This window comes from Heterocephalus glaber, unplaced genomic scaffold (assembly GCF_053883595.1).
Source record: "Heterocephalus glaber isolate CG9 unplaced genomic scaffold, H.glaber_assembly_v1.0 deba00001461, whole genome shotgun sequence".
NCBI lineage: Eukaryota > Metazoa > Chordata > Mammalia > Rodentia > Bathyergidae > Heterocephalus > Heterocephalus glaber.
The window spans coordinates 23,661,669-23,689,134 of NW_028258308.1; the positions used below are offsets into that span (position 1 = coordinate 23,661,669).

A 27,466-nucleotide genomic window follows, 5' to 3' on the forward strand; every position below is an offset into this window, starting at 1 on the left:
AAACCTCCTCAGGGCGCAATCTCTGTGGAAGTTTACGTGACCTCACCCGCCAGGGAGGGACTAAGGCTCGGCCCAACCACTGCTCGAGCAGCGTGGGGGAGACGCTGAGCGGCAGCAAGGCCAATGCTTGAGCGCCGACGCCCGTTCTGCGCCTGCTCCTCGCTTCCTCCCCTAGTGCCTCGCGTGGTCCGGTCGCGCGGTCCGGTCGTCTGTCACGCAGCGCGCGGGGGCGCAGCTTTCTCGCCGCCCAGGTGAAGCTTCTGGGAGCCTCTAAGGAAGTGCGGAGGAGTCACATTGGCTGCCGGTAGGATGTTGGGCCGAAGTCGCCTCACCTTCGTCCTTCTGGCCGCGGCTGTCACCTGTGCTGAGGCGCAGCACGCGCCACCGGTGAGTGAGCTGGAGCTGCAGGTGCGGGCGCGGGCGGCCTCGCAGTGGCGGGCGGCGAGCGGCGAGGAGCACCTGGCGGCGGCGGCGGCATTTTCACCTGGATCCGCGGTGTCCCTTGCACGGGTGTGGGTTCAGACCCGGCCAGTGAGCCCCGTCCGTAGTCGACTTGGTGCTAGGTAGAACAAGAACACCTGTTAGGGAAATCCTAATCTCTGCAGCGTCTAGGAATGTATGAGTCGCACATTTTCAGATTTGAGTGATAGTATTAGAAACAGCAGTTCCAAGCTCTCTTAGCCAGAACTCTTAAAAAGAAGTTTCCACTTTTGTGCAGTCCTGAAGCACCAGACTGCTTCACGACTTGGACATTCTCAGCCTGGTGACCAGATGTTTTTCTCCGGGCGAAGGTGCCTCGCGGAAAGCTGCCTGGTCTGAGTAGTTGGGGCAGCCCGGGCCGGCGCCCGCTGTGCCTCTGACCCCACACTCCACCCTGGTCATAGGAACGCAGGTCTTGTAGCTCTTTCACTGGGGCTATTCAGCGGGGCTCTGGCTTGGTAGCTGCAAGAGACAGTGAAGGACCAGAGTGACTTACATTTAACAGAAGAGGAAGTAGTCCTAGATTGAGCAAGTCTGTAGCCAGAGGCCACATTATTGTTCCTTATGCCATTACTAAACTCAGGCCTTGTGTCATTTGGAAAGCTGTTTTCACAGGACTTCAGTGAAATGAGAATATAAACTACATAAATAAACAATATAAACTAAATAAGAGTAAAAATATAAACTAAAATCACTCATTTAGAATGTTAGCTTTTATTCTGATTTTATGAACTTCCAGGATTTTATTGTTACTGTTGTTATAATATTCTTTCTGGAAAAAATGACAGGTATATGTTAGTATGTGTAGTGTGTTTTCTTTTAATAAAGCTCTTCACTTGGCACAATAAAAATTGGGACCCTCTTGTGCTAGGTCTTTGCTAATTTTTCTGAATGGTCTGGCAAATGCTGAGTCCTAATCACCAAAAGGACCTTTGGAACTGCATAGAAGTGTAGTAACTTCCCTAGGGAGGAGTCTCTGCTGTGCACTTCACTAATTACTACTAAGTCATCTATTTCCAGTAGTCTTGTCTATCATGCAGCATTTCCCCCCTCACTTTCAAAGCATCCAGAATTAGTAAAACTGACACCAGTTAATGAAATCATCTATTTTTACTAGACACACAGTGAACAAAATACTCAGTATTTTGAATATGGTTTGCCTGATCACAACACCTTCCCTTTATGTTCACTGTAAAATGCCAATAGTCTTAACTATCCTACTTTTATTAGCAGTAATTTTTAAATCTACTAAAATGCTATCATTCAAAAGATAGAGTCATTAAGGATTCTGAATGATCTTGATCTTCCAAGCTCTAGCACTCCAAATCTTATGCCTGGAATTTATCATTGTTTTGAATTAAGCACTGTGTAGAATAGCAGCATAAAGTCATTATAGGAATTGCCTGAAAAAGTTAGCATAAGATTAGGAGTAAATAATTTAACTCATATCTTGGTTTCATGGTCTACAGAGCAAATAAGAATTGTGCCACCCATGAAAATCATTGTATAAGTAGTAGAAGTAAATGAGACAAAATATGTAAAAGCATTTTAGGTTCTAAAGAGATAACTTCTTGAAGCATAAGACCATTTGTAACACCAAATTATCAATAATCACTTTAAAATTGTCTTTATAATCACTAATATTACCACTATAGAAAATTGTTTACCCATTTAAAACTGAAAAATTGAACATCGAATAATATTTTATTGTTCTAAAATCTTCTTTGGAAACAAAAAATGTGTATTTTGGGCAAAAAAAATTAGTGGCTTCAATCTCTGACAAGAATAAAAATTTTTGATTTGAATCAGTATATGATAAACCATAGCCTCATGGTAATAAAAGACATTTCAGTACAATTTTTGATAAATATGAATGATGAAGACCAGCTTTAGATGACAAATCATTTGATTTGGAAAATTAGTAGGTATTTTGTGCATGTATGTGTGTGAATGAATTCAAGGCCTTTCCTAATATGTATATCTTGAGGTTGTCCTGACTTATTCGTCATTATTGAATCTATGAAGAGCCTCATAAGAGATAATGGGACAGGAAACACCTAAGAAAAATATGAGTAGGAATTCAGGTTGACATTGGTCAGAGTTCTCTAGACCCAGTGAAGGTCTATGGAATGTATGTGAAAAAAGGAGGGAAAGCTGTTGGGTAGCTCTGACATAAAAAAATTCAGTGATGAAATAAAAATTTAATTAAAGTTACATTTAAAAAGATAAAATTAGATTGGAGGGGTGTAAGAGTAGGCATGTGTGGATAGAAGGAAATCAGTCCAGAGGACTAATTAAAGCAGGGTGGCAAGTTGGGGGTATACCTCAGTGACAGAGCACACTTAGCTTGAGTGAGTCCTTGGGATCAACCTCAAATAACAAAGTAAAGAAATGAAGGAGGGTGGCACCAGTGCAACCGAGAGATGTAGGTGTTTTCAGAGGAAATTAGGAGACAGAATTAACACAGGGAAAGACTGGATGAAGGTAAGGGAGCGGGGGTGTGAGCATGTCTGGGGGTGGGGAAGATTAAGATTGATATTGATTAGATTGATGAAATGATATGAAGCCATTGGAGCAGATGAACTTTCCTAGAAAGTAGATACAGGAAGACAAAGGAGAAACTAGACGGAATGTGAATTGTACAAGTATAGGTAAAGAGGAAATTGGCAAAGTTAAAGCAGCAGTCCAAATGGGAGAGGAACTGTGACAGCATGGTCAGGGAAGACACTGGGATAAGTTACCTGTGTTGAATAATATTGAGATGTGAAGTTCCCATCTCAATACTGAAGGTATTGAATCATATAGAGGTCATCGGGTCATTTTGACAACTGGGAGTTATTGGGTTATCTTGGCTGAAAACAATGTTGGTGACAAAATAGATTATAGTGAGATTAGTAGCAATCAAAAGGAAAGGAACTGGAGTGGGAGAATTGACTGTCTCAGTAATTAACATGAGATGATCCATAAGCTATGTGAGAATGAAACACAATGGCTTAATAATGAGAGGCTTCAGCTTCTCATAGGAGTGGTAGCACTGTTGACAGTAGCTATTGAATCATCTTGAGCAGTGATTTTTCACAAAGTTTCCCAGGATCTCATAAATCCTGTATGATTTCACCAGGGCTATTGTACTACATAGGCTTTCCCCCAGTGCTACAGAAAAAGAAACACACAAGTACAGTATAACCTATTCACTTATTTAGCTAATACACATGCCTTCCATGTGCCAAACTCCATTCCAAATGCTGCCTATGAGTCAGACAGAAGGGCACTGCCCTCTTGGAGAATTTCTCCCCATTCCTTTTACCTGAACATCAACAGTTTAACAGGTGCCATTTTATCAAAGTCTGGGAGACATCTGAAAATATTTCCATTCTTATCTGAATTTTATATGCAAGGCGTGTGCCATTTCTTATTAGGTATGTGTCTATTTAGTTTTAGGTAGAAACTAAAGTTGCTAAAGTTATTCAAATTCTTTTCTCATAAGTATGACAACTAGGGTGAGCCATATAATTTCTGGGAGTTACTTTTCATTCTTTTTCTGAGGCTCTCCGAATTCTTTTGTATATTATTAGAAACATACACTTCATTGAGGGTCTCACTAATTCAACTGGAGTCAAATACTTGAAGGAGCTGGACAAGTTGTCTTTTTTTAGGTGTGGAGCATTCACTAAGTCCTTATGAAATACCTTTCACTTTGAATGTTATTTCCTGAGTATGTTAGGATCAGTAGCTCTGTAATTAGTTTTTTTAATAAGTTGAGAGAACATAAAGATTGATTCATTTCAAAGAATATTAAGTTCCTATCAGATAACCAAAATAATTGGAGAATTCATGGACCAAGAAGCTATTTAAAAAAATATTTTCCAGTTTTAAATAGATTGAAACATCAGAATTTTACCACTTACCTTTGCCCTTAGAAAACAACACAAGGGTGGGTGTTAAAATTCTAAATTTGATTGTTTTCCTGTGATAAGGTAGCAGGTTATACCAATCTGACTGTGCTGTCTCAACCTGTCATCTTTACCTAGCATCTGTTTAAGTTTTTACCTCTTTTGATAAGTTTATCTGTTATTAAGACCGTATATAGTTAAATTTGGGCATAGTAAAAAAGTTGTAAGAACAAATGAGTTTATGATAATTTTATTTCAAGGCTGTAGGTAGGCTCTAAAGTTGTGATTCCCTTGGAGAGTGCACCTTGGAGGACCATCCTTTTCCCCAAAGCTAGCCTTTTTGTGTAGTCCCTCGAGCATCATGGCAAATTTTTAGATTTGGGGGTTATATACCCCATTATGGAGGTGTATAATGCCCATGTTTACTTTTAAAGAGTATTTTTTTTACTTAAATTCTTTTATGGGTACATTTTAGGTATACAGTACATTTACATTTATCATTGGGTGCTTGTACCTGTACATGATGTATCTTGGTTCTTATTTTTTCCCCATTCCCTGTGCTCCTTTCACCCCCTCCACCATTCCCTATTTACAAAGACTTTGTTTCCATTTTTTCCTTTTCTCATAATTTTCCCTTTCCTTTCTTTCCTCTCCCATTCCCCTCCCACTTCCCCTACCCCTTTGGACCTTTTCTTCCTATTTCAAATGATCAAAAATGAGCATTTCTATTGATGAATTATTAATTTTAATTTTATGAGTTTTATTATATTAAAGTGTGTACTTAACAGGAAAATAAAATATTAACAAAATGAAATATTAAATTTTTAATATGTAATGAGTGTGTAGAATAAGTATCAACATTTTCAACATCAACTGTTCACCTGCTCACAGGATCTAAAAAATAACAGAAATAAGTTCTTGTGTGAATTACAATGAAAATACCAACGAAAGTCTACTGCAGAAATATCTTTGTTTCAGTTATCACACCTAAGGCAGTCTTCAAACATGACAACAGCATGTTCCATACACAAGTCTCACTTAACACTGACAGCACCTGTGCTTAGCTTTCCATTCCTCTTTGGTAGGCTGTACTTGTCACCTCTCTTGTTGTTCTCTTTTGTTAGGAGCTTCCTATTATATTACACAGTGTCCACTTAGGAAAATGAAATATCAAATATATACCAAACATGGTATGGATGTCTGCCCCCCAGTATGAGGTGAAGTGACTTTGGTGTCAATGGATGTTACCTTACTTTCATTCCCATTTATCCTTTATTCTTGGAGCCAGATGCTATGCAGATTTCATGTGTTTATTGCAGCCAGGATGATTATAGTTATCAACCTCAGACTCCCATATATATTACTGCCAGGTTGCTCTTTAGTTCTTCTGTGTGGACAAGGTCAGCTTCTCTTCTAGAACCTGACAGAGCACTTTCAACTTCCTTTACAGTTATCTAGGAAGAAATAGGTCTGAAATTTCATTTTTATATTGGTTTGAATCCAGGGCATGAAAGTGTAATTCTTTGGGAGGGACAGGAGTCATTGCATTTCACTCATTTGCAGAGCTGATTTTAGTGATAGTTACAAGCCCTGAACGAAGTGCATATTACTCTTTAATAGGAATCAAGTAGAATCATTGGTTTTACTTTCTTTACTGTAGGAAGCTGTTACACAGAAGGGTAAACCCTGGACTCTGATTCTCTTGCCAGCAGTGTAACCTACAAATTGCTGGTTGAGCAGTGTCTTGCTTGCATCCTAAACATGGCCATAAAATTCTTGATAGCTGGAAGTCAAGTATTAAAGGACAGAAATTGGATTTTTGTGAATTAAATTGTACTCTCAACTAACCAAAAGATCTGATATTTAGAATTTTATATTGAATAAGTTAATATAAAGCAAGAATTGCATTTCTAAGGTTAATACATACCTTTGCTACTAGATGATGTTTGCAATATTCATATTTGTAAAGGAAGACTTTAAAGGAATAGAGTGCTACTTTTTCGATATACCTTGTTAAATTTTCTAAACAAGGACTTATGAGTTGAGAGTATCATGCCCTCCATTATAGTAGCTGCTATTATTTTAAAATAATTTTAGGTAGTAATAGTTTCAGAAATTTAAAAATGATGACAAAGAGTCATTCTCAAAATCCATCACATGATATAAATAATCATGCAGTTTTAAAAATCAAAATTTAAAAATTTGTATTACAGTGTAGATGACTGAAGAAAATCTGATATGGATAGACTTATGAAAAGTAAGATTCTCCAGCCTCATTCTTTCTGCCCTAACTCCCTTTCTCTAGACACAACCACTTTTACCTGTTTTTACTTTTAGTTGATCAGGTAATTATCTACTCAAGGGCCATATTTATTCCTGAACCCACATCTGTTGCTATGTTAGTTGTTTATAGCTGTTTCTTTCATTGTGTGGTGCCCTGCCATATTGGGTAGTAAAAATTACCTTCATCTTTATTTATGTTTATAAATGTTGGTGGTATGTTTGTGCTATATTTGTCCAAATGAATTAATCTCTCAGCATTATCTCATACTGCAGTGATGGATAAAAATTTAGCATACTTTAAACATTCCCTCTTTTATTGTAATAGCTTTATTGAGATATTTCACATACCATATAATTTAGCATTAAAATTATACAATTAAATGGCTTCAGTTTATTTATAGAGTTGTGCAACCATCATTCCAATCAATTTTAAGACATTTTTCAGCACCTCCAGAAAAAAAACCCCCCATCCGTCAATTTTCAACCCACCCAGCCCTTAGGCAGCTACTAATACATTTTCTATCAATATAGATTTGCCTGTTCTGCACATTTCATATACAGGAGACAGTAAAATGTATGGTTCTTCGTGATTGGTGTCTTTTAGCTATTATAATAGGTTTTTTTGTTTGTTTATTTTGTTTTTTTGGTACTGGGGTTCAAACTTGGGATCATGCGCTTGTGCGGCAGGTGCTGGAACCACTGAGCTAAATCCCCAGCCCCTATTATAATAGTTTTAAGGTCCATTCTTCTTGTAGCATATATCTGTACTTCATTTCTTTGTATTGCCAAATAATATTCCATTATATCCATATACCTCATTTTGTTTATCCATTCAGCACTTAGTGGACATTTGAATTGTCAACACATTTGAGCATGGTGAACAATGCTGCTATGAACATTTTATACAAGTTTTTATGTGGGTATTTTCTCATCTCTTGGGAATATACCTTGGGGCAAAATTGCTGGTTTATATGGTAACTCTATTTACGTCTTGGAAGAAAGGTCAGACTATTTTTGTATAGCAGCTAGCCATATCTGAGTGATCCAGTTTCTTCACATTCTCACCAACACTTGTTGTTGTATCTCTTTTATTATAACCATCCTATAAACTAGTATCTCATTATAGTTTTCATATGTCTTCTTTGGAGAAGGTACACTACTCAGATCCTTTGCTACCCATTTTTAATTGGTTACTTATCTTTGTATTACAGAGTTGTAAGATTTTATGTATTCAAATTTTTTTTCTTTTTTTTGGTACCAGGGATCGAACTTAGGACCTTGTGCTTGAGAGGCAGGCGGTGGAACCACTGAGCTAAATCCTCAGCCCTCTAAATCTTATATTGGTTCACAATATGCAGCTGGCTGTAAATGTAGCATTCTTTGTAAACTCTCAGTTCTATTCCATTGTACATACTTTACTAATGTGGTAAAGACTTACTGTGATTTATGATAAATTTTCCTATACTTGTTTTTCTTAAGTACAGCATTACTTATTTCAGTAAGTCTTACTGTAATAAAGAGCTACTGTACCTAGTATTATAAGTTTTAAAACTGAAACATGAGTCCTCCAACTTTGTTCTTTTTTTTTCATAATCAAACTATTGTTTCATTAAATGCTGGTCTTTTTCAGAAGAATTTTCCAAAAAGTATAATATTCTAAATTAAAATTAGCATAGTTTATTGTTGACACAGTGTGATCAAGACTTCTGATCTTGAGGTGTTGGATTATCCTAGTGATTTTCTCATGACTTTTGATTTGCTTTAAGTGTGTTAATGTTCACCAGATGTACACCAAATTAAACTGATAATGCAATTTCTGACATCACTCGCTTTTTATCCAGAGCAAAACAACTTGGTTCTGTACTTAGTTCAAATCCTATTCATTTACAGAGGCAAAGATGGCTTTGCAAAATTTAATATGTATTCAGGCAGCTACCAAAATTAATTTCTTGGACTATTAGGTTGGCTCTTTTCTATTTCTGGTGCAGTCATTGTGGGAGCAACTATGTTCTGAGTCTTACAGGTCTCTCTGTTGCTTAGCTTGCTCTCCCCACCAGTTCTCTTCCCTGTCTCCCACTGTCTCACAGCATTTTCTTTTTTCTCTTTTGCTCAGTTCCTTGTAGTCTTTAGCTGTGCATGGGGGATTTTCCAACTTTGTTCTTCTTTTTTTAAGATTGTTTTGTCTATTCTGGGCCTGTTGAATTTCCATATAAACTTTATATCTAGCTGACCTATCTCTGCAATGAAACTGGCAGGGGTTTTCATGGGAATAGTGTTGAAAATCTGTAGCATAATTTGAAAAATATTGCCATTTTGACAGTACTGACTCATCCAACTCATAAACATGGATAGCTTTCAATTTAAGTCTTTAATTTCTTTGTACAGTGTTTCACAGTTTTAGGTGTACAGGTCTTGCACTTTTTTGATTGAATTACTTATGAGTATTTTATTCCTTTTGATGCTATTGTAAGTGGAATTGTTTCCTTTTTTTTTTGTTTTTTTTTTGGTATCAGAGATCGAACTCGGGACCTTGCGCTTGCAAGGGAGGCGATGGAACCACTGAGCGAAATCCCCGGACTGGAATTGTTTTCTTAATTTCATTTTCAGATTGTTCATTGCCACTGAGTAGAAATCCAGTTGGTTTTTGAACATTGAGCTTTTATCCTGAAGTTTTGTATTTATTAGATCTAATACATTGTATTAAATTCTTAAGGGTTTTCTACAGACAGTGCTGTGTATTACTTTTGTTCCACTTATGTGCCTTTTATTTCATTGTCTTGTCTAATTGTCATACCTAGAATATCCAGGCATCATTATCCCCTTTGCCGTTTTCCCCTCTCCTTCAGTTCTAGATGCTTTTACTTTGCTTAGTTCGTTTTGATAATTTAACTGTAACTTAGTTTTTCATGTTTTGTATAAATGTTCCCTTACAAAAATGAAAACAATAAGCAGCATTAAATTGTAAATATTGGTCATTGTTCAGTGTTCTCTGATTATGTTTATTTTTCTGTAATTCTAAAGAGAATGTCCCTCAGCCATGAATGGCTTTAGAAATCAGTTTTTGCTACAGACCTGATACTATTTCTTAATTAATTTAACTCAAAATTACAAGACAACTTCTACTTATTTGAGAAATTTACTTATACTATGGTAAGATCATTTTGACAGCAGTTAATGTTTAAATTATGGGAATGTCATATTTCTTTATATACTCCCCATGGTATCAAGAATTAAACCGATATCTTTGGTTTCCATTACTGCACAAATGTACACCAGATACATTTTTTTAGCTCAATCTATAATTCCAATAGTTTCCTTCTCTACTCTCCCTCCTATTGCAGATTTATACTTGTGGGGCTGGGTAGGTACTGAGGATTGAACCCAGGATCTTCACACTGAGCTACATCACCAGCCCTTTTGTTGTAATCTTTGAGACAAGGTCTAAGTCACTAAATTGCTCAAGCTGGGCTTGGATTTGTGAACCTCCTACTTCAGACTCCCAGAGTGAGTACTGGTATTACAGGTGTATACCACCACACCTAGCTAGATTTATACTTTTAAAAACAATTATTTTGCTGGGTGTGATAATCCCAGCTACTATGGGAAGTTGAGGCAGAAAGATCACAAGTTCTAAACCAGTCCAGACTGTTTATTTAGTGAGACCCTGTCTCAAAATTAAAAATGAAAAGAACTGAGGATGTAGCTCAGTGTTTCCTGGGTTCAATCCCCAGTACCAGAAAAAAAATTACTTTTACAGTATTGAGTCTCTAAAGGAAAAGAAAAAAACATACTTGCCATCTTGAACCAGTAATAAAAGAATCATATATGGATTCTTGATAATTTTATGTTAGGAGAAAATTCAATTTTGGTACTGAGCAGCAACAATGTCCTAAAACAGTTTTATTTATTTATTGTCTGCAATAGTGACCTCAGTGTTGGGGCTGCACTCACATCTAGGAGCAGAATATGTTAGTAAAGAGACACACAAACAGTGGTAATGCACTGCCATAAAAATGGTTCTAATAGAGATGTGTACAAAGGCTGTGGGAGTATAGAGGAGAGGAGAACTATTTTCATATTGGGGGAGGATGAAGACTTCACAAAAATGGAAGGATGTGAAGCAGATCTTAGACGTTAGAATCAGACATTCATCAGGTTAGGGCAGAAGGCACAGCATGTGCATGGGGATGAAAAGGTGAGAGTTCACCGGAGGTGTCTGCTTTAGGACAAGTGTCAGGAGAATGAGGCTGGGATGATAAACTATAGCCAGATTGTGAAGGCCCTCATGCAGTATGCCCTGAAAATCTGATTTGAGACACAAATCTCTGGCCAAGTCCAAGAGAGTTGGCTTCCAGTCATTTACATACGTGATAAGTGAGCTTATCTAATAGACACATTTTCATATACCGCTAGACTTTTCTTGTTTACTCAGTATATTTGTAATATAAGAGCCAAAATATAATACCTGACACTTGTGCCTATTGCATTGTGATTTTAACAGTTTGGAATTTTAGAAGTTTTCTCAAAGAGAGGCTTTCAAGAAGTACTTAAATGGTCTAAAAGGATGATTTTTGTCTTTGTAAACGGTAGATTGTTTTTTTTTCTGGTACCAGGGATTGAACTCAGGACCTTGCACTTGTGAGGCAGACACTGAGCTAAATCCCTGGCCCTGGTAATTATTATTGTAGATTACCTATTCAGTTAGCAAGCATTTGTAATTTTCTGAAACTTTTCTTTTTTTTTTTTAGTGGACAGAAGACTGTAGAAAATCAACTTACCCTCCTTCTGGACCAACGTGAGTAAACATTAGATGATTAAAACTTACTTTGATCTGTGTGTCAAAGTAACGTTCTCATAGAAATAATGACAGTGAATTAAATTTGTCATGTCTCCTACCCTGAGACAAAGTTGGGTTTACTTAGGTTTGTGTCTTATGCATTTGGTTAAGATCTTGGACAAATATGGAAAACAGTCTATGATTAAAATGTCCATTTCTGGCCTGTCAGAGTCATAGGACAGAAAAGGATTTCTATTCTTCACTATCATTTCTATCTACATTTGTCTTACCTGTAACAAATGAAAGGCCTGTATCCCAGCTGAGCTGTGATGCTCTGTGGTGCCTGGGTATAAGCCACCAACTTATATTACATCAGAAAGCGTTAGACCTCATATTTGTGACATTTAAGGAATAAACCTTGGTTTGATAAAGCTACCAAAGATAAAACAGGGGGCGGGGATTTAGCTCAGTGGTTCTGCCATCTGCCTCGCAAGCACAAGAACCCAAGTTCAATCCCCAGTACCAAAAAAAAAGATAAAACGGTATTGGAAAACATAAGAAAAAGGGAAATATCATGCTTCAGTGTACCTAACATTTTAGTCTAAATTTTGGTCTTTCCAAATCCTAACAGTGAAATGGGCTAATGGGAAAAGACAAAGTTCACAGGTCCAGAGGGTACAGAATGTAGAAAGGAAGGAAAAGTTTAGGGAATGGTCGTCTTTTTCTTTTCAAGTTCTTCCCCATTGTTGAAAACAGACTGCTGAAGGAAGCAAGGAGGCAAAGTAAAACTTTAACCAGTATATCACGATGACATCTTCACTTTTTGTAACAATCCAAATTATATATCATACTGCTCATTTCTAAATTATGTAGTCTTAAGTAGCCTCTGTCCCAGTATCCTTGGGACGCTGGAATACTGGAGTTCCAGAAATGATAGTCACGCCACCTATATCCATCTGAATTCCACTGGAATATTTATTTTCTGTTGCTCACTGGGTGCTTGGCCTCTGCTCTCTTGTCTGTACATGTGTCTTGTGCCATTTGGACTAATTTCCAAGTCACCTGGAGAGTCATGTGGTTCAGGCAATATAACTGGTATTATGATGGCCTGTACATAGATAATGCTAAGTCTCAAAAAGGACTAAGTGGGGCCAGGGATGTAGTTCAGTGACACCGCACCTGTCTGGCAAGGTCCTGAGTGTGATCCCCTGTACCCCCTCTCAAAAACAAACAAACAAAAAGGACTAAGTGATGCTAATTGTTGTTAGTGAAGTAGGAAAATATTCTATGGTAATTAGTACTAATTGAGTAACAATTGCTGTTGGTTGAGCAAAACTGTAAGAACTTGAATTCTTTTGATTTACTTACCTTGTCTCATGCAGATATTTAGAGGTAACCATTTTCGATGTTATTCTCCAGTGGACCTTCCATCTTCCTCATCAGTGACCTGCTCTCAGAAATTCTTTTCTGTCACTACTGGCACCATGCTGGCCTTCACTGCCTTAGTGATCACTTCTCTTGGCTGGTCTCACTGTCTCAATTCATTGAACTTTTAATGAATACATTCCACATTTAAGGGCTTTTTTCTGCTCCCCTTTGTGTATACTTTACATATATCTGTGAATTGATTGCTGACCAAACTATAAACTTTCCCTGAATGGGAACTTAATTGGTTCCACATTGCTCTGTGTGTGTGTCTGTATGTATATACATGTACACATACATGCATACCTAAACTCACAAACATTTAAACATGTACGTAATGTACATGTATGTTTCTCTCCTTGCCTTAGAATTTCTGCCAGATTTCTTCCTACCTGACTGGCTTGGTTTCATACACCAAAATCCTTGGGTCTGCTGTAATCCTTTTCTTCTCTGAACTATAAATGGATCTTGAGATCTGGGAGAGAAATATGGCATGCGTGTGCATTTGAATGACAGCCCTCATGTTCCTGTAGGTCATCCTTTACAGCCAAGTGCGTAGATTTTTGTGGTATGCATGGGCATCTGTGAGGGAGGAAGGAGATTCCTGTTCGCCCAGCCTGACCAGTCACATTGGTGCAGAGATCTAGGAACCATGGTCTCATCACCCTTGTATCCCGCTGAATCTACTGAGCATTTCTTTTCTGCTGTTCCCTGGGTGCTCATTCTCTGGTCTTCTGTTTGCACATGTGTACATTGTGTTGCTTGAACTAGATTCCATGCCACCTGGGGAGCCATGCAGGTTCGAGCATATGATTGATATTATGATGACCTGGACACAGCAAATGCTGTCTCAAAATGATTGAGTGATAATGATTGTTTGCAATAAGTAGGAAAACATATTATGGTAACTACTATTGATTGATTATATTTATGTAATCCTCACTGTCCTCACAAGATAGATACTCTTTCTGTAGGAAATCAAAGTGCAGGTGTTAAATACTGAGATATTTAAAAAACATTTAATGAGAACCAAAATGTGGGATTATGTTAAACTTTAGTTATTAAAATAATTTTGTTAATCATATTAGCCAGTTTTTAAAACATTCTGATTAGTGGAGGTTTTATTATAAAGGTTTCTGAAGTCTCTCTATGCCCACAAAACTATAAACCTCTATTGTAGTGAGTTCATTTCCTCTCCATTTCCTTTCTGAAATCGTTGAGCCTACCCAAAACTTCAGATCAAAAAAGAATCAAGAATTTATGGCAGATAGAGGAGGATGATTTCGTTTTTTGAGTGTTACGAGGAAAGGAGCAGTTGATTGGAGTTCATATGTAGAATACGTATCTTATGATAGTGCAACCAATGTACACAGCTCCAATATGGCCACTTGTTTACCATGCCATTAGATACGAAAATTCAAATGCAAGCTTGTGAAGATGGGTAGGTTGGTAGTGTCTGCCCATAATAAGTGTAACAGGTTACTGAACTGTGGGACAAAGTTTTGCATATGAAATCGTAGTCATTCAGAAATGGAATTAATGTGTTGTGATGAAAACCTAATTTCTCTGAGTTAGTTATTATAATATTTTGCAATTTTTTAAGGAGATACCAGTTCCTAAGGAACTAGAAAACTTGAAAATGCTTTGAGAAGAACAAAATTCATTCATTGTGGTTTTATTTAGGTGTGTGTTTGTAAAACTGAGTATGCTTTTCTATCTAAATCACAACGTAAAGGCTGCTGGTTAATAGTTTCATAAAATTTTTACATACATCTGGGCCCAAGCTGAGCAGTATTACTTAAGAGAACCAAATATTTATGACAGAAGATGTATATATAGAAGCATTAAGAACTTTTAGAAAATAATCCACTCCCTTACATAGATACAAATCTAGGCAATGTTTTAAGATCCTGCTAAACATTTCAAGAGCAGCACACACCAGACTGCACTGTACTTTTTCCTGGAGCACCGAAGTAGTGGATTAAATGACTTCTGTTTTTACACATAGCTTAAGCTGATAAAGTCACTGAGTGACACACCCTTAATAGCTATTCAAGCTTGGCAAAAAAGGCCAGAAAATGATGTTCTTATGGTAACAGAGATGTTTATAGAGTTCATCCACTTAGAAATATAGCCCATCTCCATTTATAATGGAGTGAACGTTGATATATCTTCCTAGAAATTGCTGTAAGTTAGAGTAGGAAGTTGGAGACTGGATATGATAGTGCTTGGGCTTGGACTTATTACAGAGGAATGAGAAGAGAAGTATATCCTAGAAAATATTGTTTGGATAAGAGAATCGTGGAGGTTCTTGAAGCCAGTCACAGGAAGTTAATGTTTGTTGCTATTCTGAGGCTTAAGAGGGGACCTTACTGAAACCACAGTGAGTTAGCAATAGTGTTAGACTGCTTGAGAGAGAATTCTGAGGCTCCAGAACCAACTGGAGAAGTGTGTAGGCTTAGATTAAATCTTTGCAGATATTTAGAAAGGGGAAAGGAAAAGGGCAGGTGTTTTCCACTAGTGATATTTAGGCTCTTGAGCCACAGTTGATTCTTTCACATATCACCAAGTCACATCAGTGTTATAGAATGTATAATTCTATTCTAAGATTTCTAAGACTACTTAGAATTGTATGTGCAACAGAGGGCAGAAGCACTAGATGGAAACTGGGCATTCTTTACAAATTGTGTTTGTGTAACAACCTGTATACTGTTATTAAGCATATGTGTCTAGAATATCCTTATATAGATGTAGGTGTCTAGCACCCTCAGAAAGCTACTTTCAGTGTTTCAAGGTAGTATATCTCTCATTACAGGTATAGAGGACCAGTTCCATGGTACACCATAAATCTTGATTTACCACCCTACAAAAGATGGCATGAATTAATGGTTGACAAGGGACCAATGGTAGGTATGCTACAATTCTTCAGTCTTGTCTTTCTGACTTTACTGAATATAACTGCATTTTTAAAAAACACTTTATGAAATTACCATTAAAAAGTTTAAAAGTGTGCTTTTGATACTTTTCTGACATGTACAGTAAATAGATGAAAAGATGTTTTGTAGCTTCATGTTCTTTGACAGACTTCAACTGTTTATTTCCCTTTATATCATCTCCCTTTATTTGCATAATTAAGCAAATGCCATTAAAGATAAAATTGTTAATAATAGCACTCTCTGATTTAGCTATATATGGGTAAGTCAAAAGGTCTATATCTGTTTTCATTATACCAATATTAATCTTAAATATTATTTGACATTACTTTACATTATTTAAGTGTTTTATTAATTTTTTTCAGCTAAAGATTATAGTGAATTCCTTTAAGAATATGGTAAATACATTTGTGCCAAGTGGAAAAGTTATGCAGATGGTGGATCAGAAGTTGGTAAGAAATATTTCCTGTGATGAATTTTAAGCACACACACATACACAGACACGCACTCATGCATGCATGCGAGCACATGCGCGCGCACACGCACACACACACACACACACACACACGCATAACACAGAGTTCAGAAATACTCAGGATTGGGCCAGGGATTTAGCTCAGTGGAGCCACACCTGCTTCACAAGTGCAAGATCCTGAGTTCCATCCCATTACCAAAACGAAAAAACCAAACAGAAAAACCCTCAGGATTATTTAAAGGTGTAATTAAACACCCTCTTGTCAGGAACTTGGGACATATTTGCATTTATTCTAGATCACGTTCAAAACTTCAGAGAGACTTAAATTCTGGGATTAATAATATTGGAGTAGTAACACATCACAAAGCATGGCACATTTTGTCAGTTGTTCATTGATGCTTTTTGTAAGTATGGACTATTTTATAGAGCAGTGGACAATATACATTTTTTTTCTGGAAGTATGGAATTTATTCTTAGGGTTATTAAGTTCACTGTTGAAAACTTTTTTTTTTTGCTGGGTATATACCTTAGTGGTAGAGTGCCATATTTAGCATGCATGAGACCCTTGATTTGGTCCCCAACATCCAGGAAGGAAGGAAGGAAGGCTGGCAGGCAGGCAGAAGAAAAGATTTAAAACACGTGTTTTGTTTTTCTTAAGTACTTTGCCCAAGAGTCTCAGAACACCTCGATTTCTCTAGATTATAACCAAATGACATACTCAACCCAGCCTTGTATTCTGTAGAGTACCTCAGAAGCTGTGACTCTTGAAACTCTATTGAATTATTTCTTGTAGTTGTGCAATCGCCAGACCATCTCATTTTCTTCCTGGTTGTGCAGAAATATTTCATTTCTCAGCCCTCTTTTCGTTTTGTTTTTTGGGTTTTTTTTGGTACCAGGGATCGAACTCGGGACCTTGCGCTTATGAGGCAGGCGCTGGAACCACTGCGCTAAATCCCTGGCCCTCTCAGCCCTCTTTTAATTTAGACGGAACCAGTTGAACACATAGTCCGGCCCCTAGAACCTCCAAAGAGATCTTGTCACCTTCCCTCAGGCTTTACTGCAGGGTGCAGAGGTCTGGGGAAAGACTGCAAGGTCCTAGGGCATGACATCTGGGGTTAAACAATTATTTGTCGTGGGGGCGGTCCTGTGTGGTGTGGGGTGTTTAGCAGCATCCCTGGTCTCTACCCACTGGATGCTGGTAATACTCTCTGGGTTGTGGCAACCAACAATGTCACAAGACATTGCCAGATCTCTCTAGGTCAAGAATCACTGTGCCAGAGGCTAGATGCTCTGGTTTCTTCCTCCCTGTGACATTCATATCTGCCAATCACCAGACCTTTTATCTCATGTTTAGGATCTCAGTTTTTGATTAAGGTTCTCCTTTACATGCATACTTATCAGATTTCCCCAAAATAAAAATTGACAGAAGAAAAGAAGAATAGATCCCCGTATATTACATGTGCCCTAACTCCCCTTCTACTCTGGTTGTCAGTAGGGAGGGCACCACTGCAGTGTTTTGTTATCAGGGGTTTTAGGCCACATCAGTCACACACCTATGAAACTGCAGTTTTTTCATCCAGGAGAATAATACTAATAATACACATTTCTCATGACGGTTATCAGAATTAGATATCAAACTCTTTGTAAAGTATTGTGCTTGGATATAATAAGTGTTTGATAAATGTTACAATTAAGTCATGTTTGTTTGTTAAACTACTTGGAACATTTCACTTCTGCCATGCTTCTAATTCATACAGAGAAAATTATGTTTTGTTAGATCTCATTACCCAGTTGATGAAAAACAGTAACTTGTGAACTTTAAGCACACTATCTCAGCAAGAGGCTGTGAATTTAAATTGCCATCTCAAGTTTATCAATTACATGACAAAAGGTTTTGTGACTAATCAGAATAGTGCAGGTTTATTGCATTTGGCTAGAGGGTGAATGATGTAGAGCTAAGAAGTGCTTGTTACCTGGGTGTGGTGGTGCACACCTGTGATCCCAGCACTCCGGAGGAGGCAGGAGGATCTTTGTGAGTTCAGGGCTAGCCTGGGCTACATAGTGATTTCAGGACCAGCCTGAACTACACAGTGAGACCCTGTCTCAAAAAATAAAAAATAATAAAAGAAAAAACGTTTTAAAAAAGTGCTTGTTATAACATTCTTGGATTGTGGGTTATGTGAGATTATGTAGGTAGAATTATTCCAGATTCCACTCTGGAGAGTAGGAGAAAAACCAAGCAGGATAAAGCAGTTGAAGAAGCATACTTCTATATGTAGGTGCCCAATACTATTACATAGAACCTTTTAGAAATACATGACAATAAAAATGCTTTAAAAATAATTTATCATCTATTGTAGTAGCAATATGTGAAACACACTATGTCAGAGTACCATACCTAAAAGCATGCTTTCAGGTTAAATGATTGTGAATATATTTGTTTTCAGCCTGATCTACTTGGTCAGTTTTCTGGTCCTTATGAAGAAGAAATGAAAGGAATTGCAGACGTTACTGAGATACCTTTAGGTAAAGTTAACTTTGTAATGTGTTGAACATTGAATAAAACACTTCAACATATAGAGGTATGGTGCACATAAAGTGCACAGATCTTAAGTATACAGCTCACTAAAGTTTTGATATTTAGCAACAAAGGTGGCTAGTTTTTTGTTGCTTTGTTTAAAAGATAGCGTACTAGAAATACAAATTTGCAATCTCTATGTGAAGCAAGACTTTAATTCCTTTGTTATGTAAAGAATTCTAGGTGGGGCCGGGGATTTAGCTCAGTGGTTCCAGTGCCTGCCTTGCAAGCACAAGGTCCCGAGTTCAATCCCTGGTAGACCCCTCCCCCCAAAAAAAGAATTCTAGGAAGTCATTACCAAATATAATTATTTTTAGAGAAAAATTAATTGATAGAGGATTCATAATAAGAGTAAAGTTTCATCAGAGTAGACATTAAATGGAAATAAACATTGGATTGGTACAGAAAACATGTTAAGCTTAACATGTTAACATTAAAGGATGTGTGCTTCTATACCTTTGGATTAAATGCTAAATGATTTTAAAGTTTTGGAAAAAATATTCAAAAATAAAAAATATTCTACAGTGGATTTTCTTGGAGGCTCTAATTTTATCACTAGTTCTTAGCTCTAATTTCTCACCCTAGAAATGTTAGTCATACTCTTAAAAATCTGAGCAAAATCCATTTTCAGCCTGCAGAGAAGAGCTAGATATATTAAGTTACAGTGTGTGAGCGCTCCAGAGATCTACACTGAAAGATGCTGGTGAGAACTTGGGACATTATATTACAATACAGGTCCAGCTTGTCAAATACTATAGCTGTCTTTTTGGAGACTTGTTTTGTCCTTGGTCTAGAGGGTTTGGGTAGGTGAGGGACACTGCCATGGGCCACATTTTCTGGCACACTCATATTGTCTTGAGGCACTGTTATGTACCAAAACACACACACCTGCAGTGAAGATTTATTTTCTTAAAATTTGGGGAGGGGTGTGTAGCCCTTGGTATACTGTGTATCCTTACTGTAGCACATCTGAGTTCAATCCAAAACACCACTGAAACCAAAACAACTTCCTTTGTACTGTCATGGTTCTGTGTATTAACAAAATTTTTTCTTGTCTTTTTCTTATAGGAGAGATTATTTCATTTAACATTTTTTATGAATTGTTTACTATGTGCACCTCAATAATAACTGAAGACAAGAAAGGTAAATGTATGCTGAGGGGAGGTGGGCAGTGCAGAGTAGAGTATCATGACAAAGAAAGATCTTCTTTAAAAATGGCATTAGAGGGCTGAGGATTTAGCTCAGTGGTACTGTGCCTGCCTTGCCTGCCTTACAAATGCAAGGTCCTGAGTTCGATCTCCGGTACCAAAAAAAAAAGGCATTAGAACTTTTAAAATCCAGGCTCACTGTGTAAATTCGATGTATGTTGCATACAGCTTTATATATCTTAAATTTTTCTAAGTGCTTTGAAAATTAGCCTTACTTTATTTTTATTTACTTATATTTATTATTGTTATTATTACTTTTGGTGCTAGGGATTGAATCAAGTGCCTTCTGGGCCTCTTTTATTCTTTAAGACAGTGTCTTGCTAAGTTGCTACATTGTTCAGCCTGGAATGGAAGTTGGGATCTTCCTACCTCAGCCTCTCAGAGTAAAACTATCCTTACCCGAAGACCACTATAATGCCCACTAAAGTTTAATTCAGGCATGTAAAAAAAGAAAAATGGCAGAAGTGTTTCAAGATTTAAAATATTCCCACTTTCCCTATAGTTTCCTTACACACATCTGTATGATGTGATAGAAGTCTTCACAGGAGTTACTTCATTATCTTCATACATGACTAATTGTTCTGGAGGTCCAGGAGAAACATTTTCCCATCATTTCCCAGCCAAGAGAGCCTAAGTGTAGCAGCCTCACTTTCCCATATTTTTCATGGTGGTCCCCATAGTACAAAGCACAAAACAATTTGCCCTGATTCACTCTGTCTTTTGACCTATATTCTGGGCACAAAATCTGCCTACACCTAACTCTTGAAGTGCCTTGGCTAAGTCACATTAGTTAGGGCTAAGATAGCTATGTCCTGGTAGAACTGTGTTATAGTTGACCAAAGAATGATCATTCATCTTTTCCCTATATTCTGATCTTACCTAGAGCCCTATACAGTACTGTCAGATTTTGTAGTAGGTATCTTGCCAATGTGACAGTAATACAAGTATTATCTTAATAAGGATTATGCTATCAGGCTGCTTCTTAATCCTTATCTTTTGTTGTGAAATATAGTTGTGATTATAAATTAACAAAAGTAAAGCATGCAGCTGTGTTCTGAACCAGATGTACTATCTTAACTTCTACAGCATGTATCTTCTGCTTACTTTCTAATAGGTCATCTACTACATGTTAGAAACATGGATTTTGGAATATTTCTTGGGTAAGCAAGGAACATAGTATCTATCATTCCTTAAGAAAATCAGACTGTATTACCTTGATGAAAAGTCCCAAGTCATGCCCAAAATATGAGAGTCAGTGAAGATACCTGAATTCCTTAGTGTTAAGACAGTATACCTACTCAGCTATCTGGGAGGTTATATGAGACGTTGCACCTCTCAAGCAGAAATGCACGTTTCATTTGTTGCTTAGAAGGAAGAGGAACATTGTTTTGTATCTGTCATCTTGACCTTTCTGAAAAAGTAATGGTTTCGTGATTGGACCTAAATTTAAACGTGAGGCTTGTTAATTATATAATCTGTACATTAGGAGTTACTCCACTTCAAATCTGAGCCTCAGTTTCATTATCAGGTGAAGGAAATAAAACCACCCACCCTTATTAAAAAGGTCTTGTTAGGCTTGATCAGTGATTAGTTAGGTAAAGCACCTAGTATAATGCCTGGCTCTTATATTCATCATTATTTTCATCACTGTTCTTGAATATCACCAAAACTTGTCTCTTGTAGGTGGAACATAAATAATAACACCTGGGTCATAACTGAGGAACTAAAACCTTTAACAGTGAATTTGGACTTCCAAAGAAACAGTAAAACTGTCTTCAAGGCTACAAGCTTTGCTGGCTATGTGGGCATGTTAACAGGATTCAAACCAGTAAGGAACCTATTGTTACATGATTTTACAGGTAGAGTTGTGTCCTGGTTTCACTATCTGTGAAGGGTGAAGTCTAAGAAAATGAGGACCGCAAAGGAACATGAAATCCTGCTTCCATCCCCTTTTACTTGTCATTTTCATTGCCATGAGATCACATGGTAGAAAAGAATAAAAAGGGGATGATTTCTGAGACAGTTTTAGGATAAAAAGCATGTGGCTTCAGGTTTCAGGACTAGGAGCCAAACCTGAGATCTGGCCTGGGTCTGCTGCTCACTCAGACTTATCAGGCATGAATTCCTTGCTCTTCCATTTCCTGTCCAAAAAGTGTGGCTAATAATTTCCTGCCTAACTTTATCTCATATACTAGATGTGAAAATGCTTTGAATTTTAAAAAAGCCTTGTTAATATAAAGTGATTGCCAGGCATCATGGCGCATGCCTGTAGTCCCAGGACTCAGGAGGCTGAGGCATGAGGATTGCTGTGAGTCTGAGGCCAGCCCAAACTGCATAGCAAGACCCAGTTAAAAAAAAAAAAAAGGGCACGGGATTTAGCTCAGTGGTTCCACCACCTGCTTCGCAAGCATAAGGTCCCAAGTACGATCCCCAGTACCGAAAAAAGAAACAACCCTGATTTTGGGCCGGGGATTTAGCTCAGTGGTTTCGCTGCCTGCTGTGCAAGCACAAGGACCAGAGTTCGATCCCTGTATATGGTGATAATGTCATGTTTTTTTACTTCTCGGTGTTGCCAATACAAGGCCTTTATATACCACTTTAATATAGAGATAGGGCCTTCGAAAGATAGTTGAAGTGTCTAACCTCAGTGATTTTTTTTTAAGGGACAGTTTAGTCTTACACTAAACGAACGTTTCAGCATGAATGGTGGTTATCTGGGTAAGTAGTGTCTGGAAGTTTAATGGGAATTTCACAGCCATTTTAAGAGGATTAAACTATACTTTCTGATTGAGTAGCCTAACTTCTTCCGGATCTGGTGGTGCTATGTGTGTTTCCTCTTTTCCAGGTCTCCTAGAATGGATTTTGGGAAAGAAAGATGCCTCATGGATAGGGTTTATCACTAGATCAGTTCTGGAAAATGCTACAAGGTGAAATGATTGGTTCATTATTAGATATTTAGTTTATGTTACTTATATTAAAAACAAGCATATTTCCCAAGCCCCAGTTAACATCAACTGAGGAAAAACTGCAAAACTTTTTAGGTGAAACTTTGACACTTATATGGAATTATTCATGTTTTTTGTTTTGGTTTGGGGAGTGGTGTTTGTTTTTGAGACAGGGTCTTGCTATATATTTCAGACTGCCCTTGAACTCACCATGTAGCCCAGGGTGGCCTTGAACTTGCAGTGATACTATTCTTGTCTCAGCCTACTGAGTGCTGATTTATAGGCATGTACTACCATGCCCAGTAATTACTCATATTTTGTATGTTCTTATACAAGGAAATGAATTATTAAAAATACTGAGGATATTGATGCTATGAAGAACATCTATGAATCATTTGGCATACAAAAAATGAATCACCCCCACACAAAATAGTACAGTGAAATCTTTATTGAAATGGCAGATATTACCCTAGAAGTCACCTTTGCTGTGGTGCAGAAATCTAAGAGCAGAACTGCTTTTCCTTCAGCCACACTGCATCCAGATGACTTAGGATAAATGAGTATGGAGCCTGATTCTAATACTTTCCAAGGAATAATTTAGTAGTCTTCTTTAATAATGAACTGCAATTTTTAAAAGCCCAAATTTTCAAGAAGGTTACTTTCTGTTCCCTAAGTTTCATGTACTGTGCTTGTAGCATTCTTTCCCTTCTGTTGTTGAGTGAAAAGCAGAGAATAAATTGGAGGATAATCTCTTCAGGTGATTATGTTCTTCAGCTGAGAGAACACCTCTAAAATTACCAGTTCAGGTCTCAAGTGCTTCAGCATCTCAGGTCAGGAGGGTGTTGTTACTCTGGGAACCATTGCTCACCATTTCATTTTTAAAAACATGTATTTTCCCTTAGTTTTCACAGTATTAAAACATTTCCAATCCACATCAACAAGAACATTTTTTTCTTTTTTTAAAAATGTTTCTATGTAGCTATGAAGAAGCCAAGAATATACTGGCCAAGACCAAATTATTGGCCCCAGCATACTTTATTCTGGGAGGTAACCAGTCTGGGGAAGGGTGTGTGATTACACGAGAAAGAAAGGACTCTTTGGATATATATGAGTAAGTACATTTTTAAAACAAAGTAGAAACTAAAGCCCAGACTGACATACATATAGGTTTAAGGCATGAAGCCTAAGAAGGAATCTTTCTTTTTGTACCTAGACTTGATCCTAAACAGGGTAGATGGTATGTGGTACAAACAAACTATGACCGATGGAAAAACCCCTTATTCCTTGATGATCGTAGAACACCTGCACAGACGTGTCTAAAACGCACAACCCAAGAGGTACATTTGCACTGTCTTATATAGAAAGAAACAGTAATCCCATTAAGGATTATCTCAGTTCTGGCATTTTTCTTTGGCCTTCAAAAAATGTATAAACCTCATATTACTTTGTATCATTAGACAGTCCTCACTGAGTTTTTAACTTACAGAACAAAATTTTGCTGTATTTTTGTTTTCTTACTCTTAATGCTGGATACTACTCTGAAATTAAACTCTGTGAATTAACAAACAGGTGAGAGTCTAAAGGGGAGGAAGAGAAAGAAAAATAATACAGTATATTAAAACTGTTACCTGTATTTCTAGCAGTGACTCCAAGGGAAATTGAAGAATGTTTCGGTTTCTAATGAGCCATTTGTGTGGATAAATGTTACTTATGTTTGTATTTAACTTACTGAACAGAACTCTTTTTGTGTTTTAGAGTCTCTCATTTGCAACCTTGTATGATATTCTATCAACAAAACCTGTCCTCAACAAGGTATTTAAAAAATACATATTACAGATAGGCTTTTCGGGAAAGAATTTGGTCCTGTGTTTTATCTTCCCTTGTTGTCTTGGATCAGTTTAAGCATAAAAGTTATATCCAGTTTAAGGCTAAACTGCAAACTGTACTGCACAAAGACAGAGCTTTGTCTTGGTAGATTAGTTTCCCCTGAGCTTTATTACATACAAAAAAAAATCTTTTCTCCATACTATAAATGAGAAATGCAAAATGTTTCCTAGTCACCCTGTTTGGTAGTAGCCATTCCATGTGTGTTCTGGTTATGTTCCTGTGCTATCCCATTTGTTCCATCTCTTCTTTTTCTTGGTCCTTGTGCCTCTGTCTTCCTAAATTGGACATGCCTCCATTGCCTCTGCCAAAAAACCAACAACAACAAAGTGCCTCTTGTCCGTAAGTATTTAGATCAAACCTGTCTCCTTCACGAAGATGCTTTCCTTCAGCCCACTGACCCTGCCATACTGCTCATTTTGCCCACACCAGCTTCATGAGAGCTCATAGTGGGGTGATTTACATGCTCTGTGTGACACCCCCCCCCCAGTCACTTTGTATGTGTGCTTTGTAATTTGTGTGTCTGTAGTTTCTTCTCTGTATTTGAAATGCTTCGAGAATAAGGATAACAAAGAGATTGTTCATACTCCCTAGAGCAGTGATGGCGAACTTTTTAATGACTGAGTGCCCAAACTGTAACCTAAAACCCACTTATTTATCACAGAGTACCAACACTTCAATTAAACCTGAATACTAAGGTTTTAGTGTAGAAAAAAGTCATACAACTCGTGATGTCATTGAGAGGGCTCTGCATGCCCTGCTTATGGCACCATGGCCCTAGCATATCGATAGACTTTTTGTGACTGCTTTGTATACATTGAGGAGGGTTAAGTGAATCTTAAACCATTGGTGGTGAAGCAATGTATTGCTCAGTAATAAGTCCTTATAAACAACTAGAGATTTTTCCAAGCCTATTAATGCTCACAACCTGGAATAATGGTTCTATTGATGTTGATTGCTTTGTTTAATGCTGTACTATACTGTATTATACAATATATTATATAATTACTATATCATATACTATATTACTGTTATATAATTTTACTATACTATATTATATATTTTATAATTCTATATTATATAATTTTTTTTTTTTGGTACTGGGGATTGAACTCGGGTCCTTGCGCTTGCGCAGCAGGCGGCGAACCCACTGAGCTGAATCCCCGGCCCTCTATATTATATAATTTTTTTTTATATTATATAATTTTAATGCTAATGTTTAATAATAATTTCATACAGCAGATTTTTCAGGGACAGATATCTAATATGTGTCTGAACATTTTCGAATGTAAAACATCCTTGAAATAAAAGTAACTTTTCTTTCAGCTGACTGTATTTACAGCCTTGATGGATGTTACAAAAAATCACTATGAAGCTTACCTTCGGGATTGTCCAGACCCTTGTGTGGGCTGGTGAGCACACATCTGCCCTACGGAACATGCTGAGATATGAAGACATGCTGTCCAGCATGGTTGACCAATGCAGCTGTCTGAATTCCCTCCGAAGGCTAAAGACTCTAGGCTGGTTCTCTGAGTCATAAGCTAGCCTTTCTCAGTATTTTTACATTTAGCAGACTGTTTTTGCCATCACAATTGATTCTTCCTATTCACAGGTTACTTCTTTAAGTGAAGTAAACAGTCTTCTAGAATTTGCTGAGAATCATTTCTCTTCAACATTTGCGGATTGGGATAAGCAGTTAAACCACCTCCATAGAATTTCAAATCACAATTCTCTACAGGCATTTAAACTAGTAACCCTGTGTGACTAATGTAAAAGTAAATACTCCACATTATTCAGTTTTTTACTTTCATCAACATAATTGTGTATTTTTCTGTGTAGCAAAATTTTCCTTCTAACTACTAAGAAAATTGACGTATCATTGCATTTGCTATTAGTGACAGCAATGTAATTTCATTCCATTTGACTGGGAAGTTGAGACAGACATTCAGTATTTCCTTTAATGGGCAGTAAATGGGCCTTACTCTGTAAACATGAATTAGTCAATATCCAACGTAGTTTTTTATAAAAAGAATCGCAGCACTCTGTTTTTCATAATTATTCTACCTCCTGGTAACCCAGGAAGTTGCAAAATTTAAAAATTTGAGTCTAAGCTGGGCATGGTGGCACATGCCTGGAATCGGGGGACTGAGGCAAAAGGATCAAAAGTTTGAGCCCAGCCTGGACAACTTAATGACTCAACAAGACCCTGTCTCAAAAAGGCCCTGGGTTCAATTCCCCACTGCCAAACAAAACAACCAAAACTGAGTCCAACATTCTGTGAACTGGTGAATAAACTTCAAAGACTTGAAAATAGGAAATAGGAGGTGAACTAATTGAATTTTCACAAGTATCACTGATTTAATACGTAGGTTTTTAGTTTGTCCTTCTGAAAAACATGTATTTTAAAAAAACTTTTAATACAGTAATTTAAAATATTTTTCAGAAATCTATAAAAAATGCTAACAGAACTTGTTAATCTCTCACAATTAACTGAAACATATGCTATTTGTGCAAGACTGTGTCCACTTCATTTTGTATAATGTTAGTTGTATCATGATGCTCAATAAACATTCAGTCAACACTCA

At 37.3% G+C, this 27,466-nt stretch overlaps 1 protein-coding gene across 1 annotated transcript; it reads left to right on the top strand.

The window, feature by feature from the left end:
* Nucleotides 1-202: 202 nt before the first annotated feature.
* On the top strand, nt 203-27,466 carry Asah1 (N-acylsphingosine amidohydrolase 1). The gene is made up of 14 exons (XM_004853068.4): nt 203-387; nt 11,405-11,451; nt 15,674-15,764; nt 16,157-16,243; nt 18,714-18,792; nt 19,913-19,987; nt 21,167-21,212; nt 21,736-21,880; nt 22,716-22,770; nt 22,898-22,979; nt 23,977-24,108; nt 24,211-24,334; nt 24,753-24,809; nt 26,208-27,466. Exons 1-14 carry the CDS (start codon nt 310-312, stop codon nt 26,295-26,297), a joined length of 1,188 nt encoding a protein of 395 aa, XP_004853125.2. The 5' UTR covers nt 203-309; the 3' UTR covers nt 26,298-27,466.

Coding starts and splice junctions, on each gene's coding strand:
- Asah1 (XM_004853068.4), top strand. CDS start 310: ATGTTGGGCCGAAGTCGCCTCACCTTCGTCCTTCTGGCCGCGGCTGTC. Junction 11,452..15,673: donor TACCCTCCTTCTGGACCAAC/GTGAGTAAACAT, acceptor CTCTCATTACAG/GTATAGAGGACCAGTTCCAT. Junction 24,810..26,207: donor CAAAACCTGTCCTCAACAAG/GTATTTAAAAAA, acceptor CTTTTCTTTCAG/CTGACTGTATTTACAGCCTT.